At 39.6% G+C, this 21,886-nt stretch overlaps 1 protein-coding gene across 2 annotated transcripts in view; it reads right to left on the bottom strand.

Moving 5' to 3' along the window:
- Positions 1–21,886, bottom strand: part of cacna1ab (calcium channel, voltage-dependent, P/Q type, alpha 1A subunit, b) — a 177,069-nt gene that overhangs the window by 68,930 nt on the left and 86,253 nt on the right. For both annotated transcript variants that reach the window (XM_044114791.1, XM_044114792.1), the window contains exons 6-20: positions 12,523–12,614; positions 12,008–12,160; positions 10,441–10,628; positions 8,287–8,390; positions 8,036–8,151; positions 7,904–7,948; positions 7,450–7,542; positions 6,808–7,005; positions 6,112–6,224; positions 4,437–4,549; positions 3,451–3,582; positions 3,286–3,358; positions 2,748–2,868; positions 2,317–2,384; positions 1,273–1,379 (exon numbers count right to left, since the gene is read on the bottom strand). In XM_044114791.1, the coding sequence (XP_043970726.1) occupies positions 1,273–1,379; positions 2,317–2,384; positions 2,748–2,868; positions 3,286–3,358; positions 3,451–3,582; positions 4,437–4,549; positions 6,112–6,224; positions 6,808–7,005; positions 7,450–7,542; positions 7,904–7,948; positions 8,036–8,151; positions 8,287–8,390; positions 10,441–10,628; positions 12,008–12,160; positions 12,523–12,614 (1,716 nt within the window). The remainder of the gene's footprint in view (positions 1–1,272; positions 1,380–2,316; positions 2,385–2,747; positions 2,869–3,285; positions 3,359–3,450; positions 3,583–4,436; positions 4,550–6,111; positions 6,225–6,807; positions 7,006–7,449; positions 7,543–7,903; positions 7,949–8,035; positions 8,152–8,286; positions 8,391–10,440; positions 10,629–12,007; positions 12,161–12,522; positions 12,615–21,886) is intronic.

The following is a 21,886-nucleotide window of genomic DNA, read 5'->3' as shown; positions in this document are numbered from 1 at the left end:
AATTGCCTCATCATATTTTATAGGACGGCGTGTCACTTTGCTTGTGAGGGAGTGTGCAGTGTGTTTGTGAATGCCTGCTGCCAATCACTAATGACAGGAGGCAGCTGCAAAGGACAAGTGGTTCGCGTGGTTTATGTCTTTCCTGTGCATGTGCATCATATTTTAGCAAAAGAGTTAACAAAAGGGACCTTTGCTTTGTGAATGTGAAGGAATTAATTCATGTGAAAATCTTAGGATTTTATAAGACCAGGCTTGTAAAAATGTGGACTCAGTGGTAAAAGCCCAAAATTCAGTTTCTTGCAAAACATGAATAACAACCAAGATCAATTAAAAAATATTTTCATTTATAAAGAAAATTCCATCATGCCCAAACTACACAGTACATGCACTCGGTACTTGTTATGTTGTCTGCATGTAAAGGAATCAACCTGCATTGTTGGATCTGGGTTTTCAAATTTTCTTGAAAATATTTCCTAGATTCTCTATTTGGATCAGTTTTCCAATCAATCACAAGTCAATAAACCTGCTGCTGGTATTTTTGGTAAAGTGTGCAGGTGGAAACTTCTGCTGAAAAGAAGAAGAAGAAGAAAAAAAACAGCTTCTCAGTAATTTCTGTTTTTAAAAAGTGTTTTTTTATTTTTTATTTTTTTGGTCTGATGTAATTTTCATTATGATTAACAGAAATAAAGGCTTTCAAACATCCATCTGTGTGCAATTAATCTAAATAATGTGTTTCACTTAGAGATAAAGCTCCTGAAATAAATGAGCTTCTCAATAATCTTCTAACTTATCGAATGGATCTGTAAATGAGTAGAAGTAAATGCTGAAGAGCAGGGATGGACCGATATGAAAGTTTGGGCCAATACCGATATCTAATATTGACATTGCTGTTGTGGCCGATAATCCATATTGACTGGTATTAGATTTATTGCCTTATCTTGGCAGCATCGTCGTGCAGTGACTAGTGGCCAACCCTCTGCCCCTCCAGAAACAAAAACGACAAAAAGATGAAAGTCAATAAGATGAAAGTCAAACTGATACCGATATGTTAAAAAAAATAAAAATAAAAATCACCAATATCAGCTGATACTCATGTGAATGCTGACTGTGTCATTAATAGCTTCAGTTTTTTCCAATGAATTACTGAAATACATTAAATGTCAGTATTAATCTAAATTACTTGGATTCACCTGCATAATCACTGCATTTTACAAAAACCTTGACACATACTGTGTCTGTGTGATTAATTGCATCAGAGGGCGTTGTACTCACGCAGCAATCGACAGGTTGGCAGCAGACAGCGGGCTGACCTCTGCCACCTCCTTAGCCTTCTGCAGCGCCGTCTTTTGATTGGCTGCCTCCTCCTGCTCTTCTTCGTCCTATCAGAGACATATCGGTTCAAACGTCAAAACTTTGTTCCAGTGAGCAACACACAAATACACGTGACACAACAAAACACATTAACCAGAAGAAATAAATTTGAAATCATTAAATTCGAGAAGGATTGTTCAAAAATGAACAAATGAAACCAAAACAACAAGACAGGAGATACCGTAATTTCCAGACTATAAGCCGCGACTTTTGTCTCACGCTTTCGACCCTGCGGCTTATACAAGGATGCGGCTTATTTATGAATTTTTTATAACGGCCAGTAGGGGCGCTGGAGCAGAAAAGGTAAGCGTGAGACAGCTGGAATATATCTGTAGAGGAAGACTAATGTAACATTGTGCTTTGTGCATGAATAAAATGAGCTTGAACAGACCCTCATCATGGAGAATGCAAGAAGAAATGCATATGATGCAGCTTTAAAGTTAAAAGCAATCGAGCTGGCCGATAAAGAAACAGACACTGAGGAAGAAGACTTCCATGGTTTCACTGCACAGGAGGAAGAGGATGACGGCTCTCCTTCACTTTTAACCCTATGTTATTTAAACCAGCCCTGTTAGTGTTGTTTTGCTATATTGCTGCTGTTCAGAAAGAAAAGCTACAGCATATTATTAAAACTTTAAAAACACCTTCTGTGTACCGTCTTTCTTTGTAAATATCTCATGTTTCAATGTAGGCACGTGCGGCTTATACACCGGTGCGGCTTATGTATGTACAAAATGTGTTTCCTTTAAAAATGTAGGGGGTGCGGCTTATAATCAGGTGAGCTCTATAGTCCGGAAATTACAGGTAATAGGTTTTGGTAACTCTGAGTAGGTTTGTCACATTGGCATAAATATGTGATCTACGATGTGAAGAGATTATTTGCGAAGCTGGAAGAAATTAACTCAATAAATCCAAAACAAACTGTTTATATGAGGGACTCTGTACCTTAGTAAGTTCCTGGGCATTGGCCAGATTATCAACAGCGATAGCCAAGAACACGTTCAGCAGTGTGTCTGTGGTGGGAGTTGGGGAAATATTGATGCTACATTTCAAACAGCTAGGGATTAAACTAAACTAAACTAAACTATATATTATATATATATATATATATATATATATATATATATATATATATATATATATATATATATATATATATATATATATATATATAAAATTAGGTTCCACCAAAGGAGTTCTGTGGTTTCTAAAACAAACTGAAATCAAAATGAAGTTTAAAAGCGAAACACACCATATGAGTAAAAATCTCAAAATAATAAACTGATTTATTTTTAAACTGTATAAATGACAAGTTGACTGGCACATTTTACATAAAATAAACATAGCTAGCATGTGAGTGCATGAGGGCAGGATACAGTTGCCAAAGAGTGTGAGGACGATGAAGAAGATGGAGAAGATCATCCCTTTGTCCTTCACTCCTCCCTGCGACTCGATGCCGTCGTACATCACCACGTTCCAGTCCTCTCCTGTCAGGATCTAAAGAGAAACGAGGAGAGGAAACTTCATTTAAATTATAAAAAAAAAGAAAACCAAACTGCACACAGGCTGACCGGGACAGATTTTTGTTTGTGTGATTTTGAGTTGAGGCAATCCATTGTATGTTTTAAAGTCATCATGCTGCTGGAAAGTAAATCGTTTACTATTTTTATGTAAAATCTTAATAACATGCATTAAACTGTGTGGCTGTTGCATAGCAAAATGTTAATTTCAGGGGTTATGGGCACCTTTGGAAGAGTTTGTTAACGTTACGGAGACACTCTTGACAAAAATGACTCTACGAAGGCCTGCGTTGTACTTTCTTTACTTTCAAACATTTTAAGTTGATCTCCGACTGATTCATAAATGTTTCTTACTACATGCAATAAAAGGACATCGCAACTTGCTTTTTCTGACCTGAAACACCGTCATGATTGCTGCTGCAAACGTATCAAAATTGGTAGGCGGAGTTCCGTCTTCAAAGTTGAATCTGACGAGAGGAAAGTAAGAAGTAATTCTGAATACAGCAGTAATAAAAACTCCCAAAACAGGAGAGGATGTAAAGTTTGCACCGATACTGACAGTCCTCCGAAGAGCTGCATCCCCAACAAAGCAAAGACCACGATGAAGAGGAAGAGGAGGAAGAGCAAGCTGACGATGGACTTCATGGAGTTTAACAGCGAAACCACCAGGTTCCTCAGCGGCGCCCAGTACCTGAGGAAGAGGAAGAGGAAGAGGAAGGCCAGAGAGGGGCAGGTTACTTTAGTGTTGAGGAAGTAGAGATGCTAAGGAGTTGTAGAGAGAAACTAAAACAATCTGTCAACAAAAATAGAAGAAGAAATCGAAACGCATGAGGAAAATAATCTAAACAGGATGTTTGTTTTCTGTGGTTAAACACATTTTTGCAGTGTAGGAATTTATGCACAATTTTTGTACGAAAAGAAAAAAAGAAGCTCCGTTAAAGGAACACTCTGGCCTGTAAACATATTCCCATGATATTTTGGCCTTAGTCGCATTGCGTCTCCAGAAGTTTCTGTAACCTACCTTTCCAACCTGCGTTCTCTTTTTTCTTTGCCCTCTCTGGGTTTGTTTTTTTTTTGTGTTACCGTGTCCTAAGTCAAACATGTTTTACTTCTGATACTTAGAATATACTTAGTCTTCATTTGTCCTCTGCTCTTACTGTGCCTGTGAGGCCCTGATATGGGATCATTTGGATTTCAGGAATTAAATCTTCCTGTGACCTTCACCTTAAAGATGATAAGAGTTAAAGTTCCAGGGAGAGTAAATTCAAGGTCTGTCCACCTTCATAAAGCCAGAGCAGCGTCTGCTCACGTCTGTTCAAGATTTACTGCCTTTGGATTAGTAGATTTTGGGTCTCTAATTTCAAAGCGCTACTAATGTTACGGCAACAATCTACGAAGAGAAGAACAGATCGGATCTATTACGCTTCCTGACACCTCCGTTAAGATTTCAGGCGTCTTTCTCTGTTTGCTTGTTTACAGAAAGGGTTGAACTGACAACAGAATTAAAGTGGAATCTAGATAACTAAGGACTTTTACTTTACTTACTTGGTTACTTTGAAGATACGCAACAGCCTGAGAGCTCGCAACACACTGATTCCAAACGATGTGCCTGGTTTTATGGTGGCCCACACAACCTCAAAGATGCTGCCAACAATAACCTGGAAACACACAACCACACACACACACAGAAAATACAAACAATACATCTCCACTTTGGTTATTTTAGGAATGTAATTGAGCTGAAGTGCAAATCGTCTCCACTCGTCTAAAGTGCAAATAAATCCGGAGCGTTTCAGATGTGCAGACTCAAAACGTCTAGGTTTGCTGCACTTTTCCAAGTGACCATGGGTGTTTTAAACGCACTAGAAATACAACTTTAGGAAAACAACTAGAGAATAACAGTGTACACACTTAACACTTTTTAATCTCAAAGCAAACCCACCAAGCAGGTAACTGGAAAAAAAAAGTGCTTTAGTTGAATTCAATCAAAATCTACCAACTTAGATTAGATGTGCTTAAAAATAGCTGCTTAGAAACAATCAGATATGAATTTACGGTTATTTTGTTGCATAGTTTCTAACTGTAATAAATGAGGAGTATTTAGTAAATTACTAGTTGGCAATCCTCCATGTCTGCTTTTGCTGCAATATTTGTTCCCGTATCATTTAGAGGACGAGAACGAAGGACGCTGAGACGTCTAACCAGCTAGAACCCAACTTCCTGTCTTGCCATGCGTGTTGATGTATCAAGTTACTAAGTGTGAGAAAATGTAGCCGATCTCGTAAAGTCTTTGAAGTTTCTGAGTTGTCGGGATAAATGGAATATACCATAAATGGTAAAATATTTCTTAGGCAATTTATTTGAAAAGTACAGCAACTTGATCCTTAAGCATGGAAAAAAAGTAAGTAAAACAAGATATGTTACTTTCACAGCGACATTTATGCACTGTTTTATTTATTTGTATATTAAAGATTAACTGATAAAAATTCACCGCTCTCAGTGGCAAAATATTAGTTAAAAAAACCCCTCAGAAAGTAGAGTCAGTTCACATATAAATACGAAATCTAATTAAATAAAACACAATGTATCACTTATTTATTAATAAATGTTCAAGTGACAAAACATTCATTACCTGAATTAACTAGAAATAGGGTCAGTTGATCCTTAAGAGTGTATAAGTGACAAATCAAACCAGACAGGATGCATTACTGTTGCTTTGAGGTTTTATTTTTATCCCACATTTAAGGATCAACTCACCATCTAGCAATAAACCCTCAGTGCCCTACAAGCGGTCAAACATTTGTGAACTGAAAGGATCTGAAAGTTGGGTCTCGCTGTTTCAGTACAAGCATTTCTCATTCGGTGGTGAGTGAATCTTAAACGGCGCAGACAGAGCATCTGCACAGAATAGAATGAGATAAAGAAATGTCATTCTTGGTTTGTTGCTGTGAGATTTAAGTTGCTGTTGTGTCGAATGTATGCCACCTTATAGTGAATGTGTTAATTTTCCTTGAAAGAGCCTGAAATTTTAAAAACAAAACCCACAAGCAAGACGGGTAAAATAGGCTACATTTAGCTGAAAACACACTGGTGACATGTTTTGAAGCACCGTTTGGAGCTAAATATGAACAAACTTAAACCTGATCCATTCAAAAAACTACAAGCCGTTACACAAAGCGAATGTGTGTGTGCAGGTGTGTGTGCACGTCGGGGCACTCACCACGCAGTCGAAGCAGTTAAATGAGGAGTGGAAGTAGGGCTGGATGCCCAGACCGTACATTTTGATCAGCATTTCAGACATGAACAAACCGAGGAAGATGAACTCTGCATAGACTGGAGGAGGGGAGAAGAACAGGAGAAGTGAGGAAGGTGTGATGTTTGTAGAGGAAAGGGAAACAAATGAAGAAAAAGGAGGAAAAAAGGTTGAACAAGGAGAGGAAGTAGCAGCAGGCAGAGACAAATGTAAGGAAAACGGAGAGAAAGTGCGAATAAAAGCAGAGGTGGGGACGAATACAGTCAGAAAGGAGCGTGCATGAGTATTTCACAAAGACTAATAGGAGTAGAAGTCAATAGTGGCGTGAGTGGAAGAGTGTATGACAGCATGGTGATAAATGGACTCCACGAGGAACTCCAGCTTCATATGCTAATGGTGTTGGACAGCAGCCAGAGACAACAAGGTGATTCTGCTGAATGCGTCTCGCATGTCAGTACCAACAAAACCGGCAAACGATGTAAGCAAAAAGTAAGAAAGATCCACGAAAGCGCAATGAAAGTGAAAAAGTATCTCAGACCACACGTTAAAAACTGAGTCACCGCTGAGTGTCGTTGCACTGCTGAGAAAAGCAGCCGTGTGCTTTGTGACCAAAGTGTGACAGCTGAGGAAAAGTTACCCAGAGCCAAGTGTGCGTTTACTCACAGAGAAAGTCGGAAAGAATCTCTGGCTGGTCGTAATGCACCACGGCCACACAGATGGTGTTGAGGCCCACCAGGCAGAGCACCGTCCAGTAGAAGGCCTGCGTCTTCACTATCTTCCGGATGAAGAATCGCATCCGTCGCTCATTTTTACTGTAATTGGCCCCGTCCTTACCGCTCTTTATGCTGGAGCGAGCAAATCCTACGGGGCAAGAAGGGCAACTCAGAGGGGCCGGCGTTGGGAAAGTCACACGGTCAACAAACTGACAGCAACAATTTGGGTCATGCAGCCTGTCATCAGGCTTCAGTCATAGTGTCGCCATGTTATTTAGTCGTGGTGAAATTAATAACAATAATAAGTTTTAAAGTGAAATATTTATATTTTAGCTTTAAACTATAAATGTCACAGTTTAAAGCTAAATATTTAAATATGCTGTTCTATATTTAGCTTACAAACTATATACTAAGTTTCAAACTAAATAATTAGCTTCGAATGAAGTATTACAGACTACATATTTAGCTAGCAAGCTAAATATTTTGGCCTCAAGCGAAGTATTTAGCTTGTTAATTAACTAAACATTGAGCAACTAAAAGGATTAATAACCAAGTTATGAAATGTGCATTACCATTTTTCCATTTTCCTTACCTACTGCATCTCCTATGTTGTCCTCTCCTTCCTCTTGATTCAACAGCTCTGTTTTGTTATTTCTGGTTTTGATGGTCGGCCTTCGTCTAGAACCTGGCGAGACGCAGGAAATGAAGGTTGGTGATTCATCCCACTATTTTCTGAAATGTCAGTCTCCCACGGTCTGTCGCTTGTCGACGTACACACGCTACATTTATTCACTCGTTTCCACGTTTAAATAACCAGTCAGAATCCCAATAACACGATAAATTTATTCAGATGCCATCTCTCGGAGACTTTAAATTAAAAGTTGCACATCAGAAGTTGCGCAAAGAAATCTGTTGCTTTTCTGGGCCACATTTTGACGCCGCGGTCACCAAGTTCTCTTATTCTAAATTGCTATCATCTCACAGAGCTCTGGAGGTGAAACCCGCAAAAAGATGCTAAAAAAAAAAAAGAAAAGACAATCAGTTACCATCAAAGTTCCCCGTGGCGTCGTCCTCAGCCAGAATCACCTCCTCTGTAAAAGTGAACGAGTAGTAGATGTAAATGCAGCAGCCGGAGCTGCGCGTATCGGAAGGAAACGTGTCCATCAGCGTGAACTGACCCGCTTTGCAGATCCACTCCAGGTATCCGTTGAGCTCTCGCTCGATCTGCTGCTGCCGCCTCAGCTTGAGGAACTCGCTCCTGTTCTCCACCCGCTCCCTCTCTTTGGCAAATTCCCTGTGGAAACATTTCACGTCACGTTCTCTCTTGCTCCACTCGTTGTGACAACACAAAGCGCACAGGAGCAACGGCGGAAGGGGAACGTGTGGAAGTTGTTCGCAGAGCTACAGGCTGAAAGAGTTCAGGCCATACCCTGAAAGTACGCCCAGCACCAGGTTGAGCATGAAGAAGGAGCCGATGATGATGAGGGGGATGTAGTACATCCAGTTCCACATGCTGCCCTCCACGTCGTTGCTCTGCAAGAGAAAAGTCACACGAAGGATTCAGCGACGTGTAATTTCAGGTTTCACGTGGGGCATGAGACTAGATGTGTTATCTCCAGGCTTTCTACTGGAACAAAAAAAAATTCCAGTGGCTTTCTGTGGTTTGACATGAGAAGTATGAGGTTGAAACGCATACGGCCCCGCTCTGCTACGCTCTGCTCCGCTCTGCTCCTGTCAATCACACATCCCAGATTATTCTCCCTTTACTCATCCTGCGGTTGCAACAAGAAACAAATTGGAGCTGGAAGACGTTAAAAGCTGACCACAGGAGAAAGACACTATTAAGCATATTAAACTGGGAGCTTATTAACAATCATAATGCTGCGTTTACTTGGGAAGATGTGTTGGGTTCGGAAAAAACGTCTCTGCTGTTGGTTGTATCTTTTTTTAGGTCTGACCTAAAGTAGAGATGGAAAATTTCATGGGCTTCTTATATAAGTCATCAAATATTTTCCGTTTTGTTCTCAACTTTCTTTTAGGTGCCGTTTGTCAACAAACGTTTTGAGCCAACCATGCATCATTTTCTGCCCACCAGGGGGCGTTTCAATCCAGCTTTTCAAACCGTTTCCTATTCCACGTTTACCACCAGAAGGTTTCCCTTAACAACTTCTTTTACTTTTTGAGTGGGGTCACGGGCCGACTTATTTTGCAAGAATCAACTCCCTCCGAACTGTAATCAAAACCCTTCGAAAAACCGCGATAGAACAAAGTTCACAGAGCGTAAAAAGCAATAAACTACATTTGACAATAGATGTCAGATGTGTTGATTTTGCGTATATGCAGTTTTTGTTTTTCTAAAGGTACAAACAAACCTGAAAACAGGTGCTCTCTTTTTATTTAGGAGAAAAAAATAAACCAGTCTTTGTCCGTTGTTGTGTTGCAGCTCATTTTCCACTCGCATTCAGTTGTTGTACCGAGTTGCTCATTGTGGACGCAAACACGACGACTGGCAATCCGAAAAATGACCTTAATGGCGATATCATCTTTCCATTTTATTTATTTATTTTTTTAAATGAAACTCTCAACATGGATCTGCCACCTGGCCACCGACTGCTGGTGTGTTTGTGTGCATGTGTCAGGTTTATCTTTATTCAGATGGCACAATGCGGGCTGCCACATGGCTATTAAACTTTCATCGGTTTCCTCCTGACTGCATGTGTGAGTGTGGAAGTCAGGCTCCATCCATCAGAAAAGATGTTAAATATAGACGGACCAGAATAGGGACCTGAGGAGAGCGAGGTGAGGAAGGGGGAGAGGGAGGGTGTCTAAAAGCAAGAAAAGGGCAGATGAGAGGAGGTCAAGCTGCCGAAAACGAGGAAAGATGGGGAAACACATTTTGGATAAAGTCTTTAAGCACCACTTTAATTTACATTTTTGTTTTCCATTTAGACGCAAGAAATTTAAACCAAACTCCTATTTTCGCACATCTTTGAGAGTCGGTAAGTGTGCGCCAAATATCACCAGATTCTATTTTAATAATGCGTATTGCTGTGATGCCACTGCAAATACTGAAAAGATCATTTAAGATCTTTTTCAGGAAAAATGTGAAACTAAAACTCACTTTAGGAGTCAAAATTGTTGTTGTTTTCCCAATTTTCTTTGATTCTCTTTATCTTTCAGGACTATAACATATAACATGTGTACATTGTCTAAAACAAGTAAATAGTTTGTTTTGAGTGTTTAGGCTTTGATGTTGTTAATTTCCCAAAATACGTATTTTTATTTTTTTTTATCTAACCACAGGAGATGTAGTGGTAAAAATCTTTTAAATACTTAAAAGATTTGAGGAAAATAAAAAAATCAGATCACCTTTGTTAAGTTTTAGAAAGAGCTAATAAATTGTTGGTCTATTTATTTTCCAGAACAGTAACAAGAAGGTTATTGCAGAATCTTGGAAGCAGTTAAAATATTAGCGGAGCGGCTGGTTGGAAATGAAACTTTCAGGGCTCGTTTAGAATTTAAGTGCATTTCTTTGTTTAAAGAAAAGTTGAGCTCAGCTTTTTTTTTTTTTTTTTAGACATACATAGTAGAGCATGTCTGTCCATCCTTCCATAGTGATGCACTGGAAGACTGTCAGAATAGCGAACAGGATGTTGTCAAACTGAGTGATGCCGTAGTTTGGTCCGATCCAGCCACTTTCACACGTCGAGTCGTTGGGACACAATCTGGAGGGTGATTTGGGACCACATGGGCGATCTTCCACTTTCTCCTCTGGGTAGAGAGGGACAAAAGACCAACAATATTACCTTCAGCAGTTGTTATGAAAACGACGTACATATCAAATGCGACTCAAAAGAAATTTGAGTCTTCTCAAATTGGGCCTCTGTCTCTTTAAGAAGCTCCTGCTCTTTCTGAAGCTTTGCCTTCAGGAAGTCATTACAACATGGCTCCTCTATGAACCCTTTAACAACATCTTTACCAACGTTGCCCTGAGAAGTGGCTCCTATAATGAGCTCAGCAGATAACAGTTCCACCAAGTGTTTGCTAATTGCTGCTGGCTAGTCTGAAGGAGCTGATGTTACCATTTATTTGGCAATATGGATTATTTGAGTCTGACAAAAATGCTTTTCACAGCACTACATGCACTGAAAATTTACTAACTTTTTCGCATTTTCTTATGATGCAAACTTGAGCGTCAACGTATTTCATTGGTATTTTGTGTCAGACCGACACAAAGCAACACGATTCAGGAGTGCAAACAAAAGCATTTGTCAAAAACTGACTCAATAATTTGTTGAAGACCCTGTGCTGCATCATTTTTAGATCTCATTTCACAAAACAATTCCACTGAAAACATACTGAAGTTTGTAATTGTAAAGAAAAAAAAAAAGAAATGGGGGGGAAAAGCTTAAGATGTATGAATCACTTTTGCAAAGAACTAGCAAATCAGGTTCAAAGGAAATCAACCAACTGGTCTCAAGGTGTCTTCACACTGGACCAAATATACAGCATTTATGTGTTTTTTTATGGCTGTATTGTAATACTAGGAGTTGCGTAGAAAAGCTCATATTTATCTTCTGTTGATTTACTGTCCCCTTGTGGCAGGATTGAAGTTAGGTTTTGTTTTCGTAAAAAGTCAAGTCTGCCCAGGTTTTGCCTACAACGTGGCAGAGGGACAGCGTTCTCACCTTTGTTCGAGCCTTCATATAACTTTGTCCGTAATTAGCTGTATGCTATTGTAATAGAATGTTTGACAGAAAATAATTAAGTTTGTCTGCTGTTTATGATGTTTTTGTGTTAGCGTAGCCGCGTTAATGTGTTCCAACAGGGTTCGCAGCAATACGTTGAGAATTTCTAATAGTCTTCCATAAGTTCATGTGTGCACGGGAATGGCTTAAATCCGCATCACGTTCATTTGACGAGCTTCACACCGTTTTCTTTTATTTATATGTTTATTTTAGGACCAAAAATAAAATGTTCACGTATGTATTTTTTTATGCTAATTTTTCAGTTTTACATAAAAGCTCAGAACACAGTCAACGCCCAAAGTTTTGTTTTTGTTAGCTATCTGTCCTGTACAGTCCAGCACGGCTGCGCGAGGACAGAGAAATGATGGATAAGGTTACTTCTCATTTTCACTTCATGCTTACTTGTAATGGGATCAGCGCAGGTTGTATGGAATTTTCCCATGTAGAACTCCAAGCCGATGATGGCGAACATAAGGATAGCCACGAACAGCAGCAAGCCGATCTGAAGCAGGGGGATCATGGCCTTCATTATGGACTTGAGCACCACCTGCAGGCCTGGATGACAGTGAGAAATACTCAGAAGAGGTTTGGAACAAAAACACCAAGAGGAAGTTCACATAGGTGAAAATCTTTGCAGTGAGGTAAGGCGTATTACTCTATTTTATCAATACTCCAGCGTATCTAGTGCTAAAATCTCTACGTATTGACTGTTGACTAAAGATTTGGTGAAAGCTAAGCCAAGAAAATGCCATAAAAGTGCTTAAATCCATTTGACCTGAGCTATAACAGGTAATAGTTAAGCTAAATGTTGACAGCTTATGCATAATCAGGTGAACAAAAATGGAAATGTCCTTTTTTTGGATGTCAGTTTAATTTTATTTTCTATTAGGAATAAAAATAAATCAGTCACAACTTACTGGGAATTCCAGACACCAGTTTTAGGGGCCGCAGCACTCTGACAGCTCGGAGCGTCCTCAGGTCAAGCTGAGACCCCACAGACGACAGGATTCTGCACACACACAGGAAAAAAATGAGGGTGGTACTTTGTCAGTGGTTCTGTTGGTTCACTGGGGCCAACCGACTGAAATTAAAGTTTTTAGTTTGATTTCAGTAGTCATGAAGACGGCATTCCTCGTCTTCAAGACGACTGGTATTAATCTTTACAATTCAATTATTCTATCATTCCAATTCGCCCCAGTTCCAATCTTTTAGGAAAACTCAGGTTCTTGGAAATGGGAAAACGTGACCTTTAAATAACACTTCTGTAAAGAGATCTCTTGTGGATTTTTGGCATTAAGTGGAGCAATTTTTTTGTTTTTCCAGGCTGGAGGTCACACACAAAGTTTGAAGATTACAAAACGCCACGTTAGTTTTTCAAAATGTCTGCTTTTTACCATTCCTGATCCGTCTTGTTTTTGATGGTCATACTCATTTTGTTCAATTTTTGCCTTTTTTTTCCCCTCTAGATGTGATTATTCATTTAATTTTACTTTACTAGTGAACACAGGTTTATTTGTGTTGCACATTTCAGCAACAAAGCTCTGAAACGTGCAACATTTCCCATTTCAGCACTTTAAAACAGAAGAAACAACCAATCAGAGCCAGGAGGCGGTTTCTTAGCGCCGTCAATCAAGCTTATATATGTGCCGCTCACACTCTCTCCCCCTTGCTCTCTGCTACGGTACAGTTTCTTCCTGATAGCAGAGCCTGAATTGAATGCTAAGGCTAGTTAGCGTAGCCACTGATGGAGGCAGATAAAAGGTTTTCTTGGAACAGTAAGTTATTTCTTCACCATTAGCAGATTTAGCAGCACGTACACGAGAGTGATTGACAGCGCCAAGCCTCTCCGCCTGGCTCTGATTGGTCGTTTCTGACTGGAAGTGGTGCATTTCTAGGAGGAGGTGGAACAGCTTCATTTTTTTCACTTATTTTTTGTATAATCCTAAACTGTCACAACATAGCAGCGGTTTTAACAAATATGTAAAAATCTTTTTTTTAAATAAAAGTTAGATAATGCAGCTTTAATGTGACATATGTTTGTGGACTGCCTGAAGAATATTTTTAAAGATACATTTGTGTAGATTTTACACAAATGTATCTTTAAAAATAAAAGTTTACTGAAGTATTGACTTATGGAGAAGGGCTTATCGAACTATGGAGAACTTTCTACATTTGTATTTCTTTTTTTTTTTTTTTCCCCCACCAGGGGGTCCTTTTTGTGGGCTCAAGTGTCCCTTTTTTCATGGTAGGCTGACAGGAAAGGGGGGTACATTTGTATTTCAATAACATTTTGAAAGACATCTACAATTTTCTTTTCGCTTTACAACTATGCACATTAAATCCTTATAAAATGAATTGAGGTACACCAACACCGTCGTGGTTTATGTGAATTTCATAAAGAAAGGTTCAAGTGAGTAAAAAAACCTCCTGTTACAGGACAAGACAAATGATTTATTCCATGCATTATTAAACACACTTTCAAAGTAAATATTTTCTATAATTTAATACAAGACCATTTAACTGTATTTTGTAGTGCAGAGCGTTTAAAATGTTGCAATTTAAAACATTAAGGCTGCAAATGAAATAAAATAAAACACAGGTTTGAACTCAAGAATAAAATTATTTAAGTGCCACATTTTCAAGATGAAGGCATCTTCATGCAACATAATCCATATTTTGGGGTTTTAAAGAAACCTGGCTTAACAGCATATTCTCGTCTTTGAAATTTATTTATTTATTTATTTTTTTACATTTTCCTGATTTCCACCCCGACTCTCCTCCGGCTCTTTTCAGGTTTGCTGCTAATTCCAGTAGGAGGTCATTTATTTAGAGACACAGCATGGCAGCCGAGCCACTCGTTTCCTCAATGGATTTTTAACAGCCACAGTTGAAGGCCGTGCTGCGAACCTCAACAAACCAGACCTCAGCAAAATGACCAGAATGCATCGCTCTGACACGACTAACGGGGTGATTCATGTTTTCTGAAGCAGCTTCTGTGTTTCTGTGCGCTTGAGGGGGAAATTCAAAGGCAACTTGGATCAAGCGACATCACTTTCGTTGGATTATTAGTTCTCCAATACTTTCTCTTCCTTTTCACTCACATTTCAGTGCCTTTTTAAATGCGGCACCTCTCAAATTAGGGTCCATGCAGAGCCTACATGTGCAACAACAACCGTTCCCTGCTGCCAGACAACTCAATTCTTCAAGAAGCAGTTGTCCCTGGCAACAGCCGAACCAGCCTGCAGTACACACCCGTGGCCAGTAGATGGAGCAGAGAGTATGCCGGGGAATAAATGGGAAGAGAAATGTGGACGGAGAACTTCCGCAAATAATAATGGAAAATACATACATGAGGAGGAAGTGTGAGAAAAATGTAATGAATGGAAGACTAACACAGTGTCTAAGGTATAGTTGAAAGAACAACAAAGCAGAGATAACAACGTGTGATGACTTATGATTGTAAGTATCACCATAATGATTTCTTTTGATTTATTGTGCTCTTTTCTGCTTGAAGCTGTCAGGAGTTTGAAGGAGAAATGATTGAACAGGCAGAGAAACCTCATTAATCCAAACTACTCCGCTCATAAACAGATGTATGATGTCGAATTTCTACATTGGTGACAATGTAATGAACGAACTGGTTGTGCTGCGAGATAGGAAAGTGATTTGGTGATTTTGAGAGGTTCAACAGTAACAGCGCGTGTTCAAAAACTCTCCGATACGAGACGTAATCAGCAGAAAACCAAACCGCAACCTGACTGCTGTTGGTTTGGCAACAACTCAAATGTTGGGCATGAAACCTACAGAAAATAAAGATACATGTCGCAGTACTCCTCAGTCCTACTTCCGTGTAATAAACTTCATGAAAATGGCAATGGATGGACAGCAATAAGAGGAATAGAACAAATATTTACTGACTAATGAATAGTCTCTGAACACTTGAGGAATACACTGGAAATAATTTGAATAGCAATTTGATAAAACCTTGTTCGACATACAAAGTGATGTCTTTCTTCTAATTTATCTCTTTTTTTTTACCGGTTTCATCGGTTGATATAGCCTGTGGTCTCACTTTTCTGTGCTGTAGTTCTACTGTGTTTTAATGTAATATTTCTATTATGATCATTTCTATCATAATGTCTCGCCTTTTGAAGGACTTTGAGTTACGTTCATGTTTTAAACGTGATGTAAAACAAAAATTAACTGAATTAAATGCGTACAATCAGTAGCTGATCACAGCGGCGAGATGAGAATAAATATTTCGAATGCCATTATTTATCTTCTTTGTGTGTTGCTGTTCGAAAACAAAATCGGAATAAGACAAAAAAAATCAGCAGTCTTACAAAAGTCATGTTTTAGAATATATTTATCAGAGTAGGTGAGGTTTCTGAAATAAGGCATGTGGTTTTTAGTATTTTGTATTACTGGCATTAAATAAAAACAATCAGCTCTTGCTTAAAAGCACAAGATAAAATTGTAAGTCAAATTTAAAAAACCAGTTGGTATGTTGTCATGACGGTTTGGTAACACTGTCCACCAATTACACTGTTTTTACACATCTTCAACAGCTAAAACAAAACAAAACAAAACAGTATCTTAAACTCTTATTTTGAAAGGCCTCACTTTGTCCACTTTATTAAAATCTAAAGCTTTTTCCTCACTGACCTAAGCTACACTAAGCGTGCTGTGGAGACAGATGGCTGAATGTTTCCTCCTGTCAGTAGCTGGCATCTCTCTCTCTCTCTCTTTTAAAGGCGTGCTTCAAAATGGGCTCAAATATAATCATTCGAATGCTTTTATTTGGTTTTGATATATGTTTTTATATATTCTCTGTTATATATATATATAACAGAGAATATATAAAAACAAAATATCACAGAGGAGCTCCGTCCCTTTGAGACTGCACCGGAGAGTCCTTAATGAAATACCAGTTGTGAAGAAAGAAAGGCGGCATCCCCTTAAGAGACGGAGAGCGTGAAAAAGAGTGAGCAGATTGAAAGGGAGTGATAGTCCTGTGTGTCAAAAGTGTTAGATCCAACTGCTGAGAAGGAGAGACGGCGCGGCTCGTAAGAGAAGCCGAAGCAGACAAACAGAGACACTCCAGAGATGAAATAAGGCCGGGTTTTCTCTGCAGTGGGGAAAGGTGTTTGGATGGTGATGACAGAGGCTCACGCTGCAGGGAAACACCAAACTGTTAACCCTGTAAAGCAGCACAAGTTCTGCCGAAGCCGCGCTGCAGCGTGCTAACAGTGCGTTGACCATCCGTGAGTTTTTCACATGTGTGAAACGTGCGTTTTAAGAGGGGCCACGGTGCAGCAGCGACGCTTCTTGACTGGAGGAAATCCAGGTCAGCGCCGAGCCAAGGCTGCCCCCCGTGAACCATCACATTCAAACTGATTAAATGTTTTGACTAAGTCAGTACTTCTTTTTCACATAAGGTTGTAAAAATATTTTTTTTCCCAGGTGTTCTACACTGAGAAAATTCTAAATCTTATCATTTTTAATACATGGTTACTGTAACAACCATAAAATAGGCCTTGGATATGAATGTGCTCACCACGGCAACCCTTTAAAGATTAAGCAGGCATAAAAATAAAAAAAAATGGATGGATGGATAGACTCCAACAAAATAAGACGTTAAACAATGCTTCTGTAAAATACAAAACAGATGTCATGATAGTTAACCACCTCTAATTTGCTTTTCTTAAAATTAAATGTTATTGCTAAAAATCTCACAACTGTGAAGCTCTCAAATGTCGGAAAGAAAACTGAACAAACATTTTATTAAAGGTACCCAACTTAGTCACTTGGACATGGCCATTATACACTACGCTGATGTGTACGTTTTGTTTTGTGTGCGAGTTCAAGCCTTCTGTGACTTGCAACACGACCTACAGAGGAGATGTCTGATGTCTCTGCCACATTGTCAAAAATAATCAATATCTCAACATAATTGATACTAGAAAAATAACTCATTCTAAGACGCTCATTTACATAAAAATTTACATTTACCCAAGGTGGTCAGATTTCCTCCAACAGCAATTCTGCATTAACAGAAGCCGAGTGAGCACAGCCAGAAAAACAAAAACATTTAAAAAAACATACCAGCGATGCTAACACTGAAGCTTTTTCCCCTGAGACAGACAGACGGACTGGGAAAAAGTTAACCTGAAGGTCGCCACATGCTAGCTGTGCTAAAGCTACAAGCTAATGATACAACATTGATGTTTGACTTAAAAAGGTCAGTAAAACTCGCATATCTGCACCAGTGAAGCGGTAAACCTCACAGTCAACATAAGCTAACGCTATCTGTGTAAATATTAGCATGAAAGAACGGCCCAGTGAAGGTAATTTTATTCATACGTCACATTTTCAGCAACAAGGCAGTTCAAAGTGAAGACTTTCCTTAATATCGACATAAAGTTTGAAATTTTAGCGCCATGACAACCAGAGGTTTGAGGCGAGAGACTGATTTGATTTTGATAACTCGTTAAGATCAGGTTGAGCTCAGGACATTAAGGTCTATTAATGTAGCCAGTGGGAGGTGCATATAGAAATGATTGCATTAATGACACAGTAAGGCCTTCGTGTTGCCACTTACTCAAAACACCAGGTACAGTTCTGATCCGCAGCGTCTCCGTTTCTTCTGCAGCCGTCCTGATGAAGAGCCACGACTGATGATGACAACGGAGAGCCCTGATGAAGATCAGAGGTCACATGCTCCCTTCACTTTGGCCAGGCTCTCCTTGTTCACAGCATTGCCATGGCAACCGGCGATTCCTCTCTTTTTGCAGAGTCTCCACGGTTACCGATCTGCTCTCATTCACAAGCGTTGCCTAGGAAACGCAACCCCTGCTCATTGATGGAATCTCGGCATTGCCGCAGCAACGGGGATAGGAAGTGGGTCTCCTGGCAATTGATTTTTTTTTTTTAACCCATCCAAACCCCCTGCATATCCCACCCACAAACACAGTTGCCTACACACACACACACACACACGCACACACACACACACACACGCACGCACACACACACACACACGCACACACACGCACGCACACACACCTCCCTTACTTTGCCCTCTCACACCCTGTTCTGACAGCAGCTCTGGTGCATTCTGGCAAATATACGTTCTGCACACATAAGCACAACTTATCCCACTTCCAGACATCAGCCAAGCTGTTTAAGAGCAACATTTCGCCACACACAGACACAGACACGCATTCACACACACCCACACACGCACACACACACACACACACACACACGTTTGATCAGATATGTTGGATGCAGCAGACAAGATTTGTTGAGCTTCTGTAAGATCTACGCAAATGTTTCTCTTGTACGCACAGATATGTTGCATAAACTGTATGTTATTATTCGACTGATCAAACCTCAACACTCACTATAAAGCGTTCTTTTTTTTTTCTTCAAATATTGCACAATCCCAATGATGGTACAGGACGACAATTACACCAAACAAAAATATGAGACGCACAGGACAGTCATGAAAAAATAACATTATTCTGGGGTTAGTGTCTGAGGACAAGCAAAGGTATGCCTCCATGCAAGTGCACTGCAAAAGCACTAAATCATACCAAGTATTTTTGGTCTATTTTCTAGTGGAAATGCCGTAGTACACTTGAAATAACACAAAAATAACTTACCATACAAGTAACTCTTCAGCATGAAATAGGATCTTTTTGAAAGTCAATAATTCCTTAATATTGATGGAAAAAGTATTAGTTATAAGTGAAATAATCTGCCAGTGGAACAAGACATTATAACTTACAATGTAGGAAAAATGTGTCGATCCACTGGCAGATTATTTCACTTAAAAATGTTTACTTTTTCCCTTCAATATTAAGGAATTATTGATTTAAAACAAGATCCGATATAGTGCTGGAAAGTAATTTATTTATTTAGCTTTTTTAACGTGTACTAAGACATTTGCATTAGAAACTAGACCCAAAATACTTGGTAAGATTTTGTGTTTTTGCAGTGTGTGCATGTGTGAGTGCGACCGGTTGAATGTGGCTCTATTGTAAAGCACTTTGAGTGGTCAGTACGACTAGAAAGGCGCCGTATAAACGTAAATATATATATTTAGTCCATTTACTATTTATTTTTTGTTTGGTAATTTGTTGAGAAGAGAGAAGATGGCAAAGCCTGAGAACACCATACCAACTGTAAAGTGCAGAGGTAAAGTATCGGGTTGTTAAGAGTATTTTACGGCAGGATGGACCAGTCCACTGCATACGGAGGAAAGCGTCCAGAGAAAAGAACCTTCTGGAACGTCGATTCAAACCTCCAGACAGGAAGGTAACGTCAGACACAAATGTGGCTCCCGAATGACGAGGACCCTGAGCATACTGCCAAATTAGTTACAAAGCGACTCAAAAACATCAAAGTGGATGTTTTGGAGTGGCCACTTGAAAAGCCCTGGTTCTGTCGAACCCATACGAGAGCTAAAACAGTCCGAAAAGCAGGGCGGCCTAGAAACCTGACTGCACCAGTTCTGTCAGGAGGAATGGGACAAAACTCTGAGCAAGTTTTATGACAAGGCTGCACCCGTAGTTATGGCTACGTGTTGTTTTTAAACAGTGCACATGAAAAATTGAGCTTCAAATGAACGTTATTTTAAATCTTAGAAACGTGAAAGCCCCACATTTACTTTTAATTCGTTCAGATGACAGAAAAGGTTGTGGCACGGCTACGTGAATCATCACTTAATGCTGTAGAAAACGGCCATGTCGATCCTAATAGGTGGTGTGTGTGGTTGTGTCTCATCTTTTCACTGTCAGCACTATTAGCAAAAAAAAAACAGCACAAATGCACCGACAACATGCATGCGCATACATGCGTGCACATATATGTGTGCACATGGGCGATGTGTGCATCGTGTGGAAGCTGTGTGGGAGAGCCATGTGTCACCACAGTGTGAGCTCCTGTCCAGTCACCGTCTCCCACTGAGTGCTCAATGTTCGACTCCCTTGCTCGCTCACTCGCACACACTTACGCTTCACGTGCACGCACAAGGCAGAATTAGACCACAGACAATGGAAATAAAACACATGAGTTAGAGCATGTTTGGGGATGCAATCGGTGAATAACTATGGTTGAAATTTGAGGAAAACCTCTGAGAAACCAACTGAGAAAGTCTCCTTTTGGCGAAACCTTTCCCCGTAGGTTTTATACTGTAGATACAATCACTATAAAATGAACTATTTTCAAAAAATCTCATCAATGGACAGTTTGGAGCCTTAATGCTTATTACATACACCGATCAGACATTATGATCGTCACAAGTAAGGTTAATGACAGAGCTAACCTCTACATCATTCCACCAGAGTGGAATACATCAGGCAGCAAATGAACACTGACTGGAGCAAGTTTGACACGGGCCAAAGAGAGGTTGTTAGACGAGTGGGTCAGAAAAATCACCAAATCTTCACCTCTTGTGGTGTTTTCCCAGTCCACAGTGGTTCATTTATGTCAACAACAGTTCAAGAAAGAAACGGTAGTGAACCTGGAAGGGGGAAAAGTCAAAGTCTTTATTTTTTCATTTTTGGACCTCTCTGCTTTGTTGCAAAAGAAAATTGTTCTGGGACGGTTTGAGGAGCACGACGACTTTGAGGTTTTGACTTGGCTTCCAAATGTCGTACATTTCAACCCAGGGAATCATCTGGGGAAGTGAATATGAAACAACGAGCTAAAAACCTAAAAATCTGGGCCGGTATCGATTATCCGATCAAGCAAATACCACATGGCCAAACCCCCTCCCCTTCTTTTCCTGAAACGCGAACACAAACGGCAACCAGGTGTACGCAGAGATCGGTTATTAAAATTGTTCGGCCGACACCAATATCAACACCAACATATTGTGCATTGCTAGTTGCCAATATCTTTGTGAACGATACGGCAAACTTGAAGAGTCAGTGGCCTCAACCTGGACATGCCGAGGTAAGTTAGGGATGTTTTAGTAGCAAAAGAGGCGCAGGATGTTTTCCCTAAATAGTCTAAATAAAATAAAGTCGATATTTAATGTGATGATAAACTACCTTTTCCAAATCTTAATCCTCTTGTCAGGCTTTGTGATAGTTATTTAATATACAGAAAGGTTAATTATGTTGTTTCAAGAACTCAATATAGCTTTCATTTCCTGTCTGGTCCTGCTTGTGTTTTAATGGGATCTTTACGTATTTTAATGATGCTAAACTTAAGATTCAATAGGAGGACAAAGAACTACTGTTGTTACAATGTGGTGCTGGAGTGTAAATA

The sequence above is a fragment of the Gambusia affinis genome, linkage group LG04 (genome assembly GCF_019740435.1).
Source record: "Gambusia affinis linkage group LG04, SWU_Gaff_1.0, whole genome shotgun sequence".
Lineage (NCBI taxonomy): Eukaryota > Metazoa > Chordata > Actinopteri > Cyprinodontiformes > Poeciliidae > Gambusia > Gambusia affinis.
This window is presented reverse-complemented; position numbering and strand designations above follow the sequence as displayed.